Source organism: Melitaea cinxia, chromosome 23 (genome assembly GCF_905220565.1).
Source record: "Melitaea cinxia chromosome 23, ilMelCinx1.1, whole genome shotgun sequence".
NCBI lineage: Eukaryota > Metazoa > Arthropoda > Insecta > Lepidoptera > Nymphalidae > Melitaea > Melitaea cinxia.
The window spans coordinates 7,733,273-7,756,495 of NC_059416.1; the positions used below are offsets into that span (position 1 = coordinate 7,733,273).

A 23,223-nucleotide genomic window follows, 5' to 3' on the forward strand; every position below is an offset into this window, starting at 1 on the left:
TATAACCTACGGTAATCGCTTACCATCAGGTGAGCCGTACGCTTATTTGGTAGATATAGTTACATTAAAAAAAAAAATTTGGACGATATCATTTTTGCGATACTTTGTGTACAGCTTTTTAGGGGTTTTCATTTAGGTTGATTACATTTATTAACCATACCCCTACAAATGGATACCTGTCCATGATGGCTACCTGTCCATTGAAGTGGAGCGAGCGTAAGGAATTAAGAATTATGTCTTCAATATGATTATAATGTTACTCCAGGTCAATCTTTTGAGACCTGCACACCCACGGTATCAAAGATGCAGACATCACAAACGTCTAGGTCCAACGCCCAGCGGCTCTCCACTACCTCCAATACCTTAAGCCACTATCAATGCCTTAAGCAACTTTTTTTTTATAGACGGGGAAATGCAATGTACGCACTAACCCCGTCACCCGAGGGTGACGGGAGTGTGGAGTTCCCAGCCTAGAGTGCAACGCCAGACTATACACCAAAACCCACATCTTTTTTCCTCTGTCACCTTGAGGGGACGCCATGGTATCGCTTTCGCACAATACCACGACACCTCCGGTCCAAAGTCCAAGTCAATCCCTCCGCCGACTACAGGAGGGAGATGAGGTCCAGTAGCTGCCCCACCACCTGTATTCAGACGACCGTAAGGTTCAGCCCGTCCTCGGCCACCGAGCCGCACGCAGCAGCTCCGCAGAAGCTGCACGGTACACAGCTCTACCCGGTTGGCATGCGCTTGCGAGCCTTAGATCGGGCGAGCGAACCCGCCTACCCCGTCCTCCACGGGGGGGAAGGAGAACCCGACTCCCACATCTCTGCGCCGTCTCAGCGCACCACACACACCTCCGCACCTCCGTGCCAACACGCTTGCGCTCACAAGTCCATTCTGAGAACCAGAGCAGTACCCGGAGCGCACCCTCACCTGCTGGTTTTTGGTCCACGTGGGTCCGAAACTAGGAAACCTACCACTCGCAAGCAGGGCAAGGAAGTGGCATGCCCCCATCCACCATCCGGGGGACCCGTTCAGTAGAATATCCAGCAACTTCCCTTGGGCGTTCAAAAAAAACTTTTTTTTTTAACGTGGGGAAAATCCTCATGGATACCCTCCGGCGCCAGAGGGTTATGTCAAACACCTACTGGCTAAAAAATCACCACGTGTGAGCAGTCGTCCGCCTGGGTGGGGCTAGATGCGGTCGCGCTAGCATTCGCCACCTCGCCCCGGAGCACGACAAAAAAACCTAACCTAACTTATCCTAACGAACAAATTATCTATTATTTATATACTCGTATACTATTAAATACGAACAGAAAACAAAAAAAAAAACACGGTATATTTATAATTACTGATTTTACTATTGAAATCGAACTATAAGTTACTAGCATTATTATAATGAACCGTCAATTAGATTATTTCTATAGTTGTGCGCTTTCTAATTGGGTTTTTCGAACTGCGCGGTTTTTTTATAATCCCATATTAATCAGTTGGTCTATAACACATGCAACGTTCATGGAAAACCGGTGCATAAAAGACATCTAAGGTTTGAAGTCAGTATTTAGATTTAATTAGTTCTAATAGATTCCTACCTGATAAGGATAAAAGAATTCCTTGGTTTTAAAACGGTATTTCCTTATTTACCTCGTGCTACATTAACATACACCCTTGTAAATAACTTGTTCTTTGTCGTATTTAGACTCGTAACTAACAGTTAAAATCAAAATCAAAAATCACTTAACTTCAACTGGCATCCCGCCCCCGCTTCGCACGGATATTTAACAAAAATTTCAAAAAAAAAATTCCTTTTTTTTTCTTCAAAAATGTCATATAGCCTATGTGATCCGCGGATAGTGTAGCTTCCCAACAGTGAAAGAATTTTTTAAATCGGTTCAGTAGTTTCGGAGCCTATTCAATGCAAACAAACAATCAAATATTTCCTCTTTATAATATTAGCATATATTTAGAAGGCGTTTAATTAAATAGGCTTCAAAAGCACCTTTACATAAATCCTTATATTAGTTTTAATTAATTATAGTTATAAAATTAAGCTATCACTGAATTGGAATTTATCTAGGTTCTAAAAAATGTAGGTTCTAAAAGTGTTTTATTATGTTAAACGTTGTATTAAAATCAAAAATAGTTGCATTCAAATAGGCTTCAAAAGAACACTCGAATCCTCATTTTACTAATTAAAATTTCAATTTTAAGTGAAGCTACCGCCGCACCGGTTCGAAATTCAGATTCTATAGAGAAGAATCGGAAAGAAACTTGGCAGTTAGTCTTTAAAAAAATACAAACTGTGTTACAAATTTGGTAATCTTGCATGAAATACAGCATCATTAAGTCCACGCATCTTTAATTCTTTATTATTATCATATATATAATTTTGTATCGAATAATAAATAATCTTTTTAATTCAAACTTTAAATTTATTCTGAGAAAATTTGTAGTTATATAGTTGACAAGCATATACCATAACCCAAAAAGCAGACGTTTACTATTCGCAGTCGAAAACTTGGCCTTATGATTTTGTTATTCCTTCTCGTTTTTATATTACGGTTAATACTATTTATATTAAAACAATGGATATTCTTAGGAATAAATATAAATAAATATATTTTGACTAGCTCGTTGACCTGGTTTGTAGTGGCCCTGTTTTAAGTTCCGCGGGTTGCGGGTTAAATTCCCGCCTAAGTCTGGGTATAATATTTTTGTCAAAAAAAAAATAGTTATAACAGTCGACTTACTATAGGAACAGACAACCATGTATATTTTATAAAATATTTATTTATTATTTATATTGTGATGCAATTGCTAAAATGAAAAAAAAGTGAGCCGTGAAGATGTGAAACATTTAATAAACATTTATTTTCAATACATACAAAAACTTTTTTTTTAAATCGCAACAATTCAATTATTATATAGTATAGTATAGTAGATATATTCCATCATGTATCGCAACGCCAACAATCAGGTTTACCCTCGCCTTATCCACATCAATAGCATCCCACTAGGAGATTCGAGCACAAAGATTATATATACCGCGAGTAGCCTTTTTTTGCTAAACAAATACAGACTCAATATTTGTTTTATTACCCCAAAAGAACTGACCGTAAGACATAACACTATGGAAATAGCTAAAATGTATTAAACGGTTAGCTGTCGAACTTATCTTACTGCGAACGCTGCGGAGCTATCTTTTTTGTCCAAGGTCCAAAACCAGGATCTGATGATGGAATCCCAGAGAAATCGAGGGAAACCCTCGATAATTCTAGGGACGACTAGTGCGTTTGTTAATTTGGTTCGTTTACTTACGTTGTATTACTTGTCGATGTAATTGAAGTCGGTATTTTTCGTTTGCGAGCAAATACAATTATTTGTCATTTTTGAATAGTAGACTTAGAATTATCAAAATCGGTACATAAACGACGAAGTGATCCCCGAACACTCATAAAAAAATATACATATATGGTCGAATTGAGTAACCTCCATTTTTAATGTCGATTAATGAGAACTCCTCTGAAGTTTTGAATCAAAATTTATATTATATATTCTTTATTGTACTTTGAAAAAAAAAACATATTTACAAGTCATTTTATGTTGGCAAGGGCAAACTTATCTCTTTAAGAGATCTCTACCAGTCTACACGTACTACAGTACAATAAAGTATAAATAAAAAATAATAAAATTAATATATAAAATACATGCACGCATACCAGACTACATACACTCTTATTTTCTCACATTTATATACATATATACATAAATATATATATTGAAAGTACATAAATTATGAGAGGTTCACGAATCCGAAGAAAAGAGTCTGAGGGTATCTTGTTATAAAGACGCGCACCGCCGTAAATATGTTATTGCGGTTTGACCGAACTTGGTACGAGTTTTAGGCAAAACAATGAAACTCGCGCGTCAAGTGCAGGGGTGCCCAAATTTTTTGCTACTATTAAATTGTAGTTCGCTATGGACATTTTTATTTATAGTTTTACGTATGAAAGTGCAGGTGCTGTAATTATATAATGGTTTTATTATGTTCACTAATTTAGTTTCGCGATAGATATTTTTAGTTGATGTTCGAAATTTAAAATTGAATAACATTTTTATTATTTTACTAGCAGACCCGGCGAACTTCGTATCGCCTAACACAAACTTTATCGTATGGTATTAAAGTTCAAATTGACTTTTAAGTATTATCACAAATCTTTTGTATGGGAGTATAGAAAAGTGTTGTTTTTAGACTTTTTCAGGAAATTTAAATTTTTTTTTTAGAATTTTTCTCTCCGTAAGAACCATCCTCGTACTTCAAGGAATATTTTAAAAAAAGAATTAGCGAAATCGGTCCAACCGTTCTCGAGTTTTGCGCTTAGCAACACATTCAGCGACTCATTTTTATATTATAGATTTTGTAGTACTTGTAGTTTATCCAATCGTGTTTTGGCAGTACTTTCCCAAATTTATGCACTGAAAATTAATCCGTAAGGAAGCATGGAGTGATATTAATTTTCTTATTAAGTGATTAATGTGAACGTTGTCTGTTAAATAAGTATCCATGTGTAAACCAAGATATCTTTCATGAGTTTTCTCTTGTAAAGATCTGTTATTTATTGTGAGAGGTGTGTTATTTGATATCAGTTTGTTTTTAGTTTTGAATAGTATATAGCTAGTTTTAAAAATGCCAATAGATTGTACTGAAGTCACGTGAAGGACAACGAAATCGTATTGGGCCTGAGCTATTAGATCGTGAATTGACGAACCAAAGTAAGGGAGCATGATGATACCTGAGCTTATCCTTAAAAGCATACATTTAAGTGCTTTCTTGGACAACTTTTGGTAAACGATTTCAAAGCGTTGCAGTGGGACATTAAAATAAAATGCTTTTCCCTATTTAAAAATTATTTGATAAGGTTTCTAGGGTATCTATCTATACTTGGTTTATGAGTTTCAATTTGTTATGAAATAAAACCAATTTAATCTAACTAAAATTTTTATTATCTTAAATTTATCAACACATTATATTATCAAATGAATCTACACTTTAGTCAATAATTTAATATAAAAATAATATTTTAAACATCTTTATCTTTATTCCTCCTTTCAATCGTAATATGATATCCGGAAACTGGTTTAAGCATAACGTCTATTTTGACTTCCATCTTCGAATGATCGCCTTTGAGTCTATAGTGTCGGAATACATGTGCCAATGTCGTTTTCATTGACATAAATGCGTATGATTTACCTGAAAAATACAACAAGCATTTGACTAACAACATACACACGAGACCCACACACACATAGACAGCCACTCACACACGTATAAAGACAAACTAAGAAGAAAAAAGACTAATTACAAATACAACCGATAATTTAAGCTTAAGAGGATTAAGATAAAATTCTTCTTCCTTATGGAGAAGGTTTTGCTAAATATTAAAATATAAATGGAAAATTTTTATCAGTCCAATAAGAAGAGGAAAAAAATATTGGTGTTCCTAAATTTACCTATGCAAATCCTTCTTCCCATGCCGAATCCAGCAAATGCAGTAGGGCATTCAGGTAAAGTTGCGGGATTAAGCCATCTCTCAGGCTTGAATTCTTCGGCGTCGGTCCCCCACATGGAATGTCGATGCACTCCGTAGACAAACATGAAGCAAGTTCGACCCTTTGTCAGGGTGCAGTTGCCTGTCAGTTGGGCTTAGTTTAAAATAGGGCTGATATAAAATGTTATGGGTTGTCAAATATTTTGTAAAATAATAAGTTTATTAATAAGTAGAAACTGAAAGTAAACAAAATAACGTTGTTATATGATATTCTAACAATGTACCCAAGTTGCATGCCTATATATTACATATATATGCTTTTATAGTCTCTGTTGTTATCACAAACACCTGATAGCAAAAGTAAGGAAACGGTAGAGAATTTATTAACAAGCAACCAGTAGGTTAGAGACGAGGTTAATTATGCTCTAATTCGAATATATTATAAGGAGCATTTGCTAAACAGAGACATTTGAATGACATTTTATTACTTTACATATAATCAAATGTGACTTGATATATATTATAAAGTGTATTATTCGGTGCAGGAATACATAGTTGATAAAGATGTGTGGACTTAGAGGCGCTGTATTTCATACAAGATATTACTAATTTTGTACTAAAACACAGTTTATATATTATTTTTCAAAAGAGTAACTGCTGAGTTCCTTGCCGATTCCTCTCTGTAGAATCTACATTTCGAATCGGTGGTATCTTTACTTTAACAAAAATAATTATAAAATTTAAAATTTTAATTTGTAAAATGACGATTCGAAGGTGCTCTTGGGGCCAATTTGAATAAAGTTGATTTTGATTTGATTTCATTTAATATTATAATCAAAATGTAACTTACGTAGTTTGACATCTCTGTCTAGACGTCTGGCTATGACAGGCACTATTGGGTATATACGCATAGTTTCTTTTAAAACAGCCTCCAAATAACATAGCTGGGAGAGGTCTTGCTTCGTAACGTCTCGGTCGTCATCCCCAAAAACGTTGTTTAATCTAAAATAGTAGGAACAGCTTTTTTATTACCAATTCCTGAATTTTATATTTAAATCACATTAAAATACTTTATATAAAACGACTAGCTGTGACCGCAACTTCATCCGCGTGGAATTAAAAAAAATATTGTTCAGTTCGCAGAGTTACAAAATAAATAAATATCTAAAATAAAAGTAGCCTATTTTACTTCCTATTACATCAGCTATCGGCTAGGGAAAGTCCTGTCAAAATCGGTCCAGGTGTTTCAGAGATTAGCCAGAACAAAAGACAAACAGACAGACAGACAAAAATTGTAAAAAATGATATTTTGGTATATGTACCGTGTATACATCCATATGCATTTAGTAAAAAGCGGTTATTTTAATATTACAAACAGACACTCCAATTTCATTTGTTTGTATAGATACAATATTTACTGAAAAAGCTAAAAGCTACACATTAATTTTATTATTAGTAGTTTATTTTTTCAAAAACACACATATCTCGGGATCAGTTTATATTGTAAACTCAGGACGTTTTAATTGTTAAGTTCGTCTAATGCTTAAAGCATAAATTGTAAAGACGCACTTCTTATTAATAAAAAAATAAAAATTATCCACTTAAAATCAATTTGATATCGCAAAAGCAGTTCGCGTTGCCTATTGATTGTATGAGAAAAACGTACTCTTGAAAAACTTTATCTTGAACTTCAGGGTAGGAACCGACGAGTAGCATGCTATACATGAGGACACTGGCTGACGTGTCATGGCCGCCCACGATCATTGTGTCCACGTGTTCTCTTATCTCACGATCGTTAAACGCTCCTTTCTCTATTGAAAGTTCTAGAAGTAGATCCATAAAGGGCTTGAACTTTGCTCCTGAAACTTTTTGGTTTTTATGTTTATAATATTTAAAATTACATATCGTGTTAAAAATGTTACGATGATATTAAATTTTTAATTAAGTTTATCTTTTTTTTTATTTGTAAATTATACTTTAATCAAATAATGAATGGGAATTTATGTGTTGTTTTATGTAAACATTCTCAACAAGAAGCATTAAAAAAAGAACAGCAAAATTTTGGTACATTTTAGAGGAAGAATAAGACAAAGAAAGTAACTAACCTTGCGTCTTTTCCTCTGTTTTGTTTCTATTATTTAAATAATCAGCTTTCCTTTTTTTCAGTACCTGTAATATATTCACATTAGACTAGATTAGATAGTTATTACTCACTTCCTAAATACAATAAAAAACTAAACTGTATGCTGGTAGGCATTAGTTATTTTTACTACACCACACAACATTATTCGAGAAAAAAATTGTTATGTCCATCAGCTTTCTTCCAAATTCAATCAGGCAAAGACATTATTCATTATTCAATTTAAAAGCGCTAACCGTATTGGACATATTGTGCAAGATCTTCAAATATCCGTCTTGTTTTTTCCTTAGGGCCGACCAGCTGTATATAAAATGGTTGTGTAACCAGAATTTCTGGAACCTGTCCACGAGAACATTGAACATCTGCTCCGCTGCCATCACGTACTCACTGTTCAACACGCTCTTATCCGTAAAATCCACTCCTAAAGCGGTTACTGCAAATATCACCAAACTTAGACATGAGTTAATAAACAACAATATTAAGACAATATTAGCAAATCTCAGGACAAAACACTAAGTCGTGTCTAGTAGATGATATAGGTGTCTATGCTTCTGTGTAAAATAGCTGAAATCTATCTGTCAGTTCTTTAAATGAAAGGAATGCCTTTTATCTACTGTAATAGAAATATTACGATAGAAGTACGTTACTCACAACATATAGTCTCCAAAGCATTATGACGTGTATAGACCCAATGGTCAAATGGTCCATTTCCAACTTCGACTTCTAAATCTTTCACGAGTCGACGAGACTGTTTGTTGAATACATCCAGAAATCCATCGAGGACAACCTGACTGAACGCTGGATTTAGAAGTCTACGATGAATTTTCCATATAGATACTGTAAGATTAGAAGTTTTAAATAAAACAAAAAACATTATTGATATCAATAAAATAAAATTAGAATGTTTCTTGAAATTAAGAATCTATACTTCTATAGTAATAATATTATTTATGGCTGAAGAGTTTGTTTCTTTATTTATATTATAATGTCTGAATTTGGTGTATATTCCCTGCTGAAAAATCGAAATAAAAACGATGATTTGTATGGGAAGTTATTGTAAACTATTGTGTGCTTCAAACAGGGATTCCAAAATTTTCATATTTTAATTTCAATTTGGATCCAGATAGGCTAGATAGATCTATGTGGAATCCAGATAGCCCATAAAGTAATCTATCGAAATCTTCTCTCAAAGTTCTCAATTCGACTGTATTATTGGGTGGACCAATTTTGATAATTCTTTTTTTAATTGAAAAGTCTCATTAAGTCTCATTTAAGATCAATATATGACAACTACGTTTCGATTTATATCTAATAATGAGTATTTACTTAACTAATTTTTTCGTCGACCTACGTTCATTTTTTATATATACCTAATAACTTTTACACGGTGTACAGATTTTGATGATCCTTGTTTTAATCGAAAGCTTGTCTTATTTAAATTAGATCGAGATCTTTTGACTTCTTATTGAGTAATCTTTGATAGCTAGACTCTATAGTTATTATTATTTTTTTGGTATCGCAGGGGAACCAATTCACGGGTGATATCCAGCATGCCCGGGTAGGCATTCCGGCTCACCTCTGAACAATCCCGACGACGCCGTGTCTAGCAGGACGGGGTTCCCATCCCGGACCGACACGGGCACAGGGGCGTTACTGGAGGCGCATTAAGTAGCGCCTCCTACGCACCCCCGTTCGTCGCCTGCGGACGGATGCCTCGTCGGCGGCCTCCTCTCTCATCCGCTCGTCATTCTCCTTCTGGGACATTACTGTCTCACAGTAGGAGACCATCGCCTTCCAGGATTCGTCGTCACCGAGCATCGCGGTGATGACGATCGGCAGTGACAAGTCCCCTCCGAGGACTGTCGTCAGATCGCGACGCAGCGCCGCCCATCTCAGGAACACCTCGAGGGAGTGCTGGGCTGAGTCCACCGCCACCCCACAATTGTGACATCCAGTCGTCGGCTCCCTTTGGGCCGTCCGACACAAGTATTCACCAAAGCAACCGTGCCCGGTGAGAACCTGCGTCAGACAGAAGGTGAGGGGCTTGCGCTTACGGCGCATCCATCGCTCAAGGGCCGGGCGCAAGGCAGCTGTAATGCGTGTGCCATACGGCTGCTCCGCCAGGTCCTCCCCCACCTCCGCATTAGTGCTTCTTGCTCTATCTGGCGCACCCGTAGGATCCCATCCAAAGTGGGGTTCTCACCGAGAGCCCTCCTACCCGAGACGTATGAGTAGGTCTCGGCAAGGACCTCGAGCTCCCACGGGGGTTGACTCTATAGCCATACCTTAACATACGCTGGTGTACATAAAATATGCACGTCCACGTAGGCTCCTTCATATGTACACGTATGTGCACGGATAACACGCGTGTGCGTTTATGTGATCGAGTTTGTGTGTGTGTGTGTGTGTGTGTGTGTGTGCGTATGTTGAGTTTATAGATAAAAAATGTAGATTTTTTTAATGCTTTAAACTTACCGGTTCCAGTAACTAGACCTTCTCCAAGCCAAGGCTTTGCAAATTCGTAGAAACCATCTTTTTGTAAGCATGCATTAGATACTGTTAAAAAGTCATCAGGATCTGTCACGACTGCGAAATATATAAAGAATGTTAAATATTAACTCATAAAACAATCAAGAACTTTTTTATTAAATGGGTAATTTACATCAATTACTTGCAATAAATTGTGCATTTATATAATTCATTCATATCCGTTTTAAATTAAATTAAATTATAGTTAATGATTTCAATTATTGTATTCGTAATGACTAAGAGTCTGCATAACATTAAAATACCTACATGTATATTATAAAAACAACATCAATTATTAAATTGAGGTCGTTTTTTTTAACTTCCTTTTGGACACTGTAATAAATTTGTATATATAATAATAATAAGTAATTCTAGCGATATTTTATTAATTAACATTGTCTAGACGCGACTTTATTAGGCTACCTATTAGATATGTTTCGATATATGTGTATTATCATGCATATATAATCTATCACTAGCTGATCCGGCAAACGTCTTGCCGCGAAATGTTATTAAAAATAGGGGTTGGTGGTAGAAGGGTAAAAATTTAGGTTTATATGTATTTTTCAATGCTAAATCATAATAAAAAAAATGTCAAAATAATAAAAATATTTAGGAGTGTGTCCCCTTATCATTTAGGGGTATAAAAAGTAAATGTTGGCCGAGTCTCAGACCTACCCAATATGCACACAAAATTTCATAAAAGTCGGTCCAGCCGTTTCGGAAGAGTATGGCAATTAACATTGTGACACGAGAATTTTATATATAAGATTATCACTGACCTAATGAGGTTATATATTTCTTAAGATAGATCTGGCATTGATATGTGAGCTATTATATTTTCAGTAACTTTTTCACTCCGTCTTTTACATAACCAACTTACTAACGCTCTATAATTTGCTAATATATTTCTGTAGGCGTTCCAAGTAATGATATCCACAATTATGATAAAGTAACTGAGCCGGTGCCGTCATCACCAATTTCTTTTTCCATAAATATATCGATTATTCTTAAATTTTCTTGTCCCGATAGTAATAAACACAAACACAAAATATCCAAAATGCTGCAGTCGTTCGAAAGTAAAAAAAAATCTAATCATTATTATTTATATTGATAATTCATATATTTCTTTCATTGGTTTTATTAATATAATAATAAAAGAACAACTGAAACAGTTTATTTTTGTACATTTATTTCTGTTCCTCCTGTGACAAGGGATACAAGTTGAAAAACATTTCACAGGAAGGCAAAAACAAGGTTTCAAAAAAATCTTGTTCGTAAACTAAGTGTTCGTAACTAGGTTCAATTGGTATTTTCTTTTGTAGAGTAAAACACTCTCTTTCAATATACATTTAAGTTATTTGGTATATATTTAATTTAAAGTTACTTTACGAAAAAAAAAAAACTTTTGAGATGTATCTTTTTTCACAATTATTAAGTGTTCAATTGATTGATGTGATGAATGATATTTGTACAGTTAAATTATTTTCCACCTATAACTTATCTTTGTGTAAACACTAGAAAGTCTAAAATTATGATCCTAAAAAAATGTTCCTCAAACAAGAGATAAAAATTTAATTCTATAGACTTAATTTTCTTTTGTTATCACTTGCTTTTCAATTAATTTTCCTGAATTTTACCAGCGCACTAAAGTTTTAGGTTCAAAGAGATATAATAGATACATCAGTATTCACGAAAAATGTACTGAAAAATAATTGTAAAATTCGCGCTTAAATCACAAAGCACGAAAACTATTTTTTTTTTAACAATTGCAATTTGACAAATATCTATATTCACGAATTTTTAACAGAGTTATATTACTGCAAAAAATCCGTAGGTAACTATAGCAGGTAGAACGTGAGTTAGACCAAAAAAATCTTTATTTTTTTCTGATAATCAGTTCACTTCAGCCTATTGCAGTCCACTGCTGGACATAGGACTCGCCAAGTTCGCGCCAGATATCCCGGTTTTCCGCAATCCTCATCCAGCCTATACCGGCAATCTTACGTAGATCATCGGTCCAACGGTTTGCTGATAATGCTCACGTTAAAATCTCAAAAAAGGTGTAACGCGACTTACATCATTCTCACATTCTTCTTCACTTAATCTATTACTAAAAGAAGTATCAATATGTTGGAAAATAAGAACATTGAGTAACTTTTTAACATTGAACAGACAAAAGTATAAATTATACATTTAATAGAAGTTAAACTTACTGTATATAGTCCTTGGTCCAATATAAGCTGAAATGGCTCCACCTGCTTTTATGCTTTCGTAAGATAACTCTTTCACAATGTTCCACAATTCTGAAATACAAAAAAAATTATAAAATATAATGTTAATTCGTGAAATTTACGACCGTTATTGTAAAAATAGTTTTTATATTTATTTGATGCATTAGGATTTAGGAAGCATTTTTTAAATTTTTAAAAAAATATTTTCATATGATGTTCAGTTAATTAATTATCATTTATATTAAAACCGAGGTTTTTTAGGAACTTTACGAATAAATTCTTTAAGTTCGTTCGTTTCGCCACTGGTATTTTTTTTTTATGTATGTTACATCAGAACTTTTGACCGGTAGACCGATTTCGACAAATTTTGTTTTAATCGAAAGGTGGTGTGTGCCAATTGGTCCAATTTAAATTTATTTGAGATCTAACAACTACTTTTCGAGTTATATCTAATAATGCGTTTTTACTTGACGCTTTTTTCGTCGACCTACGTTGTATTATACCGCATAACTTTCTACTGGATGTACCGATATTGATCATTCTTTTTTTGTTGAAAAGGGGATATCCCTAGTTTGATACCGTGATAAGGAAACCAGGATCTGATGATGGGATCCCAGAGAAATCGAGGGAAACTCGAAAATCCGTAATAACTTTTTACTGGGTGTACCGATTTTGATAATTTTTAATTTAATCGAAAGCTGATGTTTATCATATGGTCACATATAAATTTTATCGAGATCTGATAACTAATTTTTGAGTAATCTTTAATAACGCGTAGTTGCTTGACTATTTTTTCGTCGATCTACGTTGTATTACTTGTCGATGTAATTGAAGTCGGTTTTTTTTTTCGTTTGCGAGCAAACCCAATTAAGGAATTCATAAATCATTTTCGTTTTTTTCATTAACATCGCCTTATCCTATCGATACTTTTAAAAACCAAAAATAAAGTTCAAAATACATGTTAATTTTGCCCATAAAAATGTATACTTATAGGATAGACTGGAATTAGCAATTTCATAAAACGTAAAACTAATTAAAAAATTATTTAAAAAGTTTAGGTTAATAAGATATAAAATTACCAATAAGAATCATAAAGTTATCAAACAGATTTAGAATAAAAAGAAAATTTGAATACGTAAATATAATAAGCCAATCTAAAGGTACACTAACAATAACTATTCACAACTATCCATATCTATCCATAACATTCTTAATTTCAATCGTGTATTGTGAATTATAAGATGATTATTTAAGTGTAAAGTTCTGAAGTAAATTTAAGTCAAGTCATGGATTTTACTCCTTAAATGGCATAAGGTCCGTGATATGATAAAATAAAGAGTGTTAAATCTAGTGAAACAACGCTGAGCAATGATGCTGAGAGTGACGCTTTACACCGCTTTTAGCTATGTAAATCATAACATAGTATAAAACAAAGTCGCTTCCCGCTGAATGCTTAGATCTTTAAAACTACGCAACGGATTTTGATGCGGTTTTCTTTAGTAAATATAGTGATTCCAGGGGAAGATTTATATGTATATTACATGTTTAATATAGTAGAAGAACGCTGATAGTTTTTGCAACCGTGCGAAGCCAGGACGGGTCGCTAGTATATTGTATATTGTGTATTAAAATAATATTACTATATTTACGAATAGCAAGCGTCATTATATATTTTAATTTTGGTGTTTAATCGTTTTAATTAATTATAATTTCATTAATTTAGTAGAACATTTTAATTTTTAACCGACTTCAAAAAAAGGAGGAGGTTACTCAATTCGACCGTATATATATATATTTTTTTATGTATGTTCGGGGATAACTTCTTCGTTTATGAACCGATTTTGATAATTCTTTTTTTGTTGGAAAGAAGATATTAATAGTTTGGTACCATGATAAGGAAACCAGGATCTGATGATGGGATCCCAGAGAAATCGAGGGAAACTTTCAAAAATCGTAAGGGTGACTAGTAATTTTAATCATGTTTTCATTAAGCACTATAAAGCACTACTATTTAATAAAGGTCTGGAGTCGATTTGATGATAGAGAAGAAAGATAGTCGAGGGAACTCTTCAACAATTTATAGCAATTACCTGCTGTTTGAACTTAATTCGTTTCTGTTGATGAGAACTTTGCACCTGTATGAGTTATAAGTGCCATTACAGTCTGATGATGGAGACAAAAGTTAGTCGAGGGAACTCTTTAACGATTTATAGCAATTACCTGCTGTTTGAACTTAATTCGTTTCTATTGATGAGAACTTTGCATATATATGAATTATAAGTGCCATTTCAGTCTGATGATGGAGACGAAAGATAGTCGAGGGAACTCTTCAACGACTTATAGCAATTACCTGCTGTTTGAACTTAATTCGTTTCTATTGATGAGAACTTTGCACCTATATGAGTTACAAGTGCCATTAAAGTCTGATGATGGAGATGAAAGATAGTCGAGGGAACTTTTCAACGATTTATAGCAATTACCTGCTGTGTGATCATCTGTGTCGCAGGACCAGGTTTGATGATGGAGCCCATAAACACTCGAGGGAATTTCTCAACAATTTACAGCAGTTACCTTTTGCTGTTTGACGACCGCTTTGATATAATGGTGCATGTGCCGTGTCGGCGGCGCCTAAACACCAACGGTCGCGGTTCTATTCCCGCTCGGAGTGGATATTTATGTTTATACAAATATTTATTTTCGGTCTACCTAGCCTCGGAGAACACGCTAGGCTGTCAGTCCCGGTTGTTATTACGTACACCTGATAGCGAACTTTACTCATAGTATGTCGACGCGTTAGCGCAGCGGTCACAGCACCGGCTGTTGCGCTGGCGTTAGTGGGTTCAATCCCCGCGCACGACAGACATTTGTATTGGCCCTATAGATGTTTGTCATGATCTGGGTGTTTGTGCTTGTGTATTGTGTATGTTTCCGAACCCCCGACATAACAGAAAAAGCATCCTTGTTAGGTCTACCCATCACTAAAAATTGTAAAATAAAATAATTTTTAACAAAAAAAAAAACCGACTTCAAAAAGGAAACTAAAAAGTGAAAAATAAATTTACTTAGTACAAAGTAATTCGTATTTTGATTTAGTTAATCAGAAATGATTAAATAAATATTTTATAATTTTGAAGTTGGTGCCAAGTAAATACTACAACAACCTGGCTACAATAACAAATACAAACAACACACACACACAACAAACAAGTACAAAAAATATTATTAGATATGTCAAAACAATAACAGAATAATAACAGTATTCAAACTAATAGTCAATGAAACAAATTATGAAAGAAAACTGAATACAACTTACGAGTAGATACTAGAGTAGTTATTGTTTTACTTGGCACCGACTTCAAAATTATAAAATATTTATTTAATCATTTCTGATTAACTAAATCAAAATACGAATTACTTTGTACTAAGTAAATTTATTTTTCACTTTTTAGTTTCCTTTTTGAAGTCGGTTTTTTTTTTGTTAAAAATTATTTTTTAAATGTCACAGTAACCGTTGTTAAGTAATTAATTCCAGTCGCGTGTCAGAGTTGACACACACGCTTATTTTATTCATTTCTATCCAAATAATTGAGCTACTAGAGTCATTGACATTTTTAGCACAACATTCTCACGAGAAAATATTTGTACATAACTTTTATGTATCTATTGTTGTGTGTGAAAAGTCAAATGTCGATACCAATTTCATTCATTCGGGCATGTTCTTAGCAATCACCAATCGGTAATTAATTTGTTTTGCTCATAATATGTAGTTACAGCAGTGTGTGTATAGGTTAATCAAATTTTATTTCGAGAAGGGTAATCGAAATGCAATATAATTCATTATAATGAAATTAAATTACTTGCAAAGAAGAAAATAGTTGGAAAAATATATTATGACATGTCACGTGATTAAAGTATGATAAAAAATCGAAAAAAATAAATTCGACGACGGCAAAATTATAGGCAACTATAAAAAATTAAAAAAAAAACATTTTTCCTTCATTGCCATAAGAAAAGGTGATAAATATTAACTAATTTGGAAGTAAACTAAACTAGCGATGTACTAACTAAACTATATTTATTGGAACTTTGACTGTATACCTACTAAGTATATCTATTGGTTTTCCAATACTTGAATTTTTTTATATAATTATAATTTTTCAATCTGTTAAGATAATTATAACATTTTTTTTTTTGTGAAAAAAAAACAGTAAAGTACGAAACAGCCAAGCACAAAAAAGGTTACAAAATGATTTTTTTTTTTTTAAATTATAAACATATAAAGACGTGATACACTTACTTGTACTGTCTCCTATCAACGAAAGCGCATGACCTATCAAAGGTAGGCCACCGGGAACAGCGGGTGGTTCATTTTTATTGTTATTCCTCCGAGACCACGCCCACAAGGCGAACGCCACACACATCAGTACCACCATTAACATGATTGAACTTGAAATATCACCAAAATTAATAAATTTAAATTACACAATAAAAAAGTAGTGAAAGAAAACTATTTTCGATTTTTTTTGGATTTTTCTATTTTTTTATTCGACACATTATTCGTTTTTTTTTTTTATTTATTTATTAAAGTTCTGCTTAAGCATTTTAAACGTGCTGTAGTATAAATTTTGCTAACATTGACATAAAAAATTATCCTTTAATAGTATTTAGGTGCTTTGTGTGTTTACGTGCGAGTTTTTAATTTTATTGGGTAATGTTTTTTTTTTGTATTAAGAGCCATTTCACAATTTCTGCAAGTTTAGGTAAATTTGGTCGCATCGCGCGAGTCGTACGAGCCGCGCGATCTTTGTGTTAGTAAGTATAGTGTGACAACCAAAAGACCATATTGATCATTTTCTAATGTATAATAAAAATTAATAACTATGGTATAAAATATTTTTTACATAATTAATTTGTTAAAAATTTCAAGTATGTTATATAACAACAGTCAATAAATCTAAAATTAAAAATCTATTTTATGAAACAATTTTTTTTTAATTGATTTAGTTTTTTCAGTTTACGAATGAATCTAATATTTACGATATGAATAAAATAGCATTTTATGACATCGACACCGACAAACAAATTAATTAACAAAAAACAAGACAAACAGATTGAAATGCCTATTTGTATTGATAATGTGAGAAAAGAAAATTAAATTATACATTTGTTTACAGAAATTATCATTATATTATTTTACAGTCATTTTCGTAATATGTTCATTTTATTTATATTTTATTATGAAAGTATCAAATGTGGTTTATCCGCTATAACAACAGGCGCTTGGCGCATGTGAGCGAAAGAGACGGCTGCGCAGAATTTGGCGTGGACCTTACCTCTAAGAGCGCTAGCGCTCGACTGATTTACTGGGCTTAATGCGTGGTAATATATAGTATCTTTTTATTATTTTATATAAAATGTATTAAAAATGATTACATCTTTTAATTTTTTTTTTGTATTCCTTAATGATGTAAGTTTACTTTGATGAAGATAGTTCGTTAAAATTTCTTAGTTTTCTAAGAAAAATATCGCTTTTTAAATTGTACTTATTTGGAAAATATTCGTAACTTTAAATTTTTTTTATCGTTTAATAGAGATATAAATGGAATAAAAATCTGTGATAGTCCTCAACAAAATTATATTCCACATATTACGATATTTTTTTAAAATGGTTTCAACGTAGAGGTTATTGAAAAGTAGGACTTCAAAGTATACATTGCGACCGTTTACCCAGGGAGGTGGCTGATGAAAAAGTTAATAATTTTATACACATAATATAAATCAAAATTCTGATCTGAGTATCGACTACAACAAAGATTGTTCTATTATATTTCAAGAATATAAATTACATTATTGCATCCAACACTGAGATTAACGACGTCAAAATATTACAATTTCGCGGATTGTTACCGATTTTTGTGAAATGGCTCTTAAATTTAATAGCACCTCAATCGAACACTTCTTAGTGTTCATTTTGTCTATTGAAACAGGGTAGTAATTGACGTTTATTCTATGATAAGCTTTCGAGACTTATATTAATAATAAAAAAATCGCCCAATTAGAATAATTCAAATACTTGTACCGTGGACTATAGTTCTCTCTCGATGATTACTAAAAATGTAGACTAAAATACCATGTTCCCAAGTTCCCGCTATGAATTTACTATTTTTTGTACATTTATCAAACATTACAGATATTTATTATTTACACACACACATCAAGCCTATCGCAGTCCACTGCTGGACAAGTTAACGCCAAAAATGGCGTGAACTCATGTGTTTTGACCATAGTCACCACGCTGGGCATGCAGGTTGGTGACCGTAGGGCTGGCTTTGTCGCACCGAAGACGCTGCTGCCCGTCTTCGGTCTGTGTATTTCAAAGCCAGCAGTTGGATGGTTATCCTACCATCGGTCGGCTTTTTAAGTTCCAAGGTGGTAGTGGAACTGTGTTATCCCTTAGTCGCCTCTTACGACACCCACGGGAAGAGAGGGGTGGCTATATTATTTAATGCCGTAACCAGACAGCTAATTTATTATTTAGGTGAAACTAATTTTGTAAAAATATATAATTTAAAAACTATTTAAAAAAATCAATGTTCATTTATGATTTTTAAAAACAAACCATATAATATCAGTTAGGTGGCGCTAGTTGCCTCAATAGTATCTTCTGCTTTGGCTCTGTGTTGAAAATAAAAATAAAAATAGAAAGACTGAATCTGTGTCAGTGAATCAGTGTAAATTTCTAAGGTTATTGGTTAATAGTCATCGTCTATCGTTTGTGGCTATTTTACAGCGATAGTTTTTAAAATTGTAACGAAATTGTATCACATCTGGACAATTGGAAGGAACTGTAGAAGAACTTAAATATATTTCTCATTCTATACACCCGATTGCCCTAAACAGTGCTTATATAATATCAAAAGTAAGAAGTGAGCGATATTACCATATTTTGGAGTGCTAGTCTTTATTGATTTAACATTGCAAGACCGTTTATTTTGTTTGAATTGTGAAGTGTACGTTTACTTGGGTGCGATTGGTTAGTTGAATCGAATATCACTAACGTATACTCTAAGCTTCGATACAGTACAACAATTTGAACAATAGTCGCTAGTGCGTCGCTGGTCCAGCGGTGTTATACATAGAATCAAGCAAGTTATCGTGCGTTCCGCGTTCGAAACCACGTTTTTAAAAAGTTTATTATTTGCAATTTTTATCATACCTATCCAAAGTAATTCTGTTATAATGAAGTTCGCTTGCTGTAAGTCGCCTGTAGAGGGAGCTACGGGAATGATAACATGCTCTAATTGTAAAAATAACTACCATATCGCCTGTCTGTATCCGAACGACAAGAAAAAAATCACATTATCCGATTCAAAAAAAAAGTGGGTTTGTCTGCAATGTCTTCCCAAACAAATTAACAATGACAATACTCCATTAAGACGCAATGACATAGAATCGCCTGATTACATAACATCTAAGCGAGGTGCGTCTCAAAAATCTCCATCGCCGGAATACATAACATCTAAGCGAGGTGCGTCTCAGAAATCTCCGGAGAGCTCGATGGAGTCGCTGGTTTCGTGTGACCGGATTCGTGAGATTGTTTCCATGGAGATCGAAAAACTGTGGTCCAATGTAAAGACCACTATTTTCGATATTATTTCAACTGAACTATCGCCAATTAGGGAAGAAATTGCTGCCTTTAAACAAAGCATATCATTCATGAGTAGCCAGTACGAGAGTTTATGCAAAAAAATCGATATGATGGATAGTGAAGTCAAAACACTCCAGGCAACCAAGACGGCTGTTGGCGAGATAAAGAGCAGTATTATCGAGCTGGAGTCTCAAGTAAATAACCGTGAGCAGTGGGCTAGACGATCCAATGTCGAGATCTACGGTGTACCGGAAAGAAAAGGCGAAAATTTAATGCATATTTTGGAGTGTGTTTCTAAGCGAATTGATTTCCCTCTTGATATCAGCCGCGATGTAGACTTCGTAACTCGTGTGGCATCCAAGAACAACAACTCTAAAAGAACCAAACCTATTATAGTGCGATTTTTGGCGCGCTATAAAAAGGACGATTTCTTGAGTTTGGCGAGAAAGTTTAAATTTAGCGCTGACGATCTTGGCTTTAAGGATGACAACTCTAAAATATTTTTCAACGATCACCTAACGAGTGTTAACAAGTCTCTTTTACAGCGAGTTAAAGTAAGGGCTAAAGAAAACAAGTACTTGTATACATGGGTTAAGAACTGTGCTATTATGGTGCGCCGAACAGATACTAGTCCTATCATACATATTTCGAGCGTTTCGGATTTAAACAAAATAAAGTAAGAACTATGGTATCGTTGTTAGTTATCGTTATCTGGCTTAACTCGTGCTGTAATATTAAAGTTCGTATTGTTTGCATCTTCAGTGTATTTATTTTTTGTGTTCTGGTTTGTTTAATCATAGTTTTTATCACTTTTTACATTATTTTATTTTTTGTTAATTATTTTTATAACTGTGTTAATTTTTGTTTATGTACATTATTTTTTAATTTTTATTTTTGGCACGCCTGGGGTAGATACTTGTATTTATTAAATTTATATAGTAAAAATTGTAAGAATTATCGGAATGGTCACATTTGCTTTAAAGTTAATAACGTTTACGTTGCAGCCTAAAGTGCCGGAGCCTAATGTGCAATGATTACGATATTATCTGTCTAAGCGAAACATGGTTGAATCCTGGAATTTTTGACGCTGAATTATTCGATAGTCGGTACAACGTATACAGATGTGATCGTAATTATGCTTCTAGGGGGGATCGGATGGGTGGTGGTGTCCTTATAGCAGTTAGGCGTGGCCTCTTAGTTATCGAATCAGAGCCTGTCGAATTCCCTGGTGCTGTTGCGGATGTGATGCAGGTTACGTTACAAATTAATGTGCGACCAAATTCAGCTGTGTTGCATTTATTTTGTTGCTATTTTCCACATTGTCTATACCAGTCTGACGCTTTGGTCGACTTTTTTGAATCTATTTCAAATTATTATTTAAATAAACCTTGCGATCACTTTTTAATATTAGGCGATTTTAATATTAGTGCTGCTAGATGGAGCCACTCTGACTCGTCTAGTAATCAAACTTTAAATGTAAATACTAACGATGCCTCAGTCCAGTCACTATATAGTTTTCTCCAATTTACTGGTTTTAGTCAATTTAATAATGTTCGTAATATTAATGATAGATTTCTTGATTTGGTGCTTAGCGATGTTAACTGTAATACCAGCCACTGTAGGGAGCCGCTAGTAATTGAGGACTCTCATCATCCAGCTTTACTTGTGCAGCCTCTTATTTTATGCACTCTTACATTGCGCCCTCCAATTCGTTGTGTGTCTGTCTTCCGTGCTGCTGATTACGATACCATAAATTTAGCATTGTCCTCAATCAAATGGGCTGAAGTTTTAAATACGAATGATATAGATACGGCACTATGTAATTTTTATGAAGTAATTAATTTAATTATTAAAAAGTACGTTCCAACCAAAAAATGTAAAGGTGTACGATATCCCCCGTGGTATACGAAGGCGCTCATTAAAATTATTAATGAGAAGCTGAAATTTCATAAAAAATGGAAGATTTATAAGAGAGAGAGTGATTACAATACGTTTAAACTTTTACGCAATCGCCAAAAGCGTGTTCAGTCGGAATGTTACGATAAATTCATTGAGAGTGCTGAAAGTAATATCAAAATTAATAGCAAATCCTTTTGGTCTTTTATTAAATCCAAGAAAGCTTCTACCGACATTCCAGATATAATGATTTTTAATGAAATTCAATCTTCTAACGGTTTCGAAATCTGTCAGCTTTTTAATTCCTATTTTCAGTCAGCCTTTGAATCTAATTCGCAATCACATAGTGACAGTGAATCGTTGCTGGTAGATCTCTATGGTAACTCTCAGGCTGCTTCTATAGGTTCGGTCGATCTTTCTACTAAATTAGTTAGAAAATACTTGAAAGGTTTGGATATATGCAAGGGGGGCGGTCCTGATGGTATTCCTCCCATTTTTCTTAAGTCTTGCTACAGTAGTTTGGATGTCCCTCTATTTATTTTATTTAACTTATCTCTTTGTACTGGAAGAGTGCCTAAAATATGGAAACAATCATTTGTAGTACCAATTTACAAGACGGGAGATAGGCACAACATACAGAATTATAGACCTATATCCAAACTAAACACTATTGCAAAATTATTTGAAAAAATTATTTATGATCAATTATATCCCGTAGTAAGGCCTTTGATTATTGACCAGCAGCATGGATTTGTAGATGGCAGATCGACCGAAACAAACCTTTGTGAGTTGACTCATCAACTGACAACAACAATGGATAGGGGCGGTCAGGTTGATGTCGTTTATACGGACTTTTCAAAAGCCTTTGATAAGATCTCTCATAACCTGTTAGTCAAAAAACTTAGTGCAATAGGTATACACGGTGATTTGCTTCGTTGGCTCGAATCTTATTTACGGGACCGTAGTCAGGCTGTTGCTGTTAAGGGTTTTTGTTCGTCATTTGTGCCCGTTACCTCTGGAGTACCTCAGGGCTCTCATCTCGGACCATTATTGTTTAATATCTTTATCAATGACGTAACAAAATACATTAGTAATTGCAGTATATTGCTCTATGCAGATGATATGAAGATTTTTAAAATTATTGACTCTACTCACGACTGCGTTTTACTTCAGGATGATCTTGATAGCTTTGAGAGTTACTGTAATTATAACCTTTTAAAA

The 23,223-nt window shown here is 33.9% G+C and overlaps 2 protein-coding genes across 2 annotated transcripts in view; one reads left to right on the forward strand and one right to left on the reverse strand.

The window, feature by feature from the left end:
• Positions 1-16,897, reverse strand: part of LOC123664998 (cytochrome P450 4V2-like) — a 28,167-nt gene extending 11,270 nt beyond the window's left edge. Inside the window, exons 1-10 of the mRNA XM_045599361.1 lie at positions 16,756-16,897; positions 12,441-12,530; positions 10,171-10,281; positions 8,347-8,532; positions 7,932-8,128; positions 7,661-7,724; positions 7,222-7,414; positions 6,406-6,557; positions 5,518-5,697; positions 5,108-5,257 (exon numbers count right to left, since the gene is read on the reverse strand). Coding sequence (XP_045455317.1) covers positions 5,108-5,257; positions 5,518-5,697; positions 6,406-6,557; positions 7,222-7,414; positions 7,661-7,724; positions 7,932-8,128; positions 8,347-8,532; positions 10,171-10,281; positions 12,441-12,530; positions 16,756-16,897 — 1,465 coding nt within the window. The remainder of the gene's footprint in view (positions 1-5,107; positions 5,258-5,517; positions 5,698-6,405; positions 6,558-7,221; positions 7,415-7,660; positions 7,725-7,931; positions 8,129-8,346; positions 8,533-10,170; positions 10,282-12,440; positions 12,531-16,755) is intronic.
• Positions 16,898-20,060: 3,163 nt separating this feature from the next.
• LOC123664999 lies at positions 20,061-20,786 on the forward strand. Its single transcript, XM_045599362.1, has one exon. The coding sequence runs from the start codon at positions 20,061-20,063 to the stop codon at positions 20,784-20,786; it is 726 nt and encodes a 241-aa protein (XP_045455318.1).
• The last annotated feature ends 2,437 nt before the right edge of the window (positions 20,787-23,223 follow it).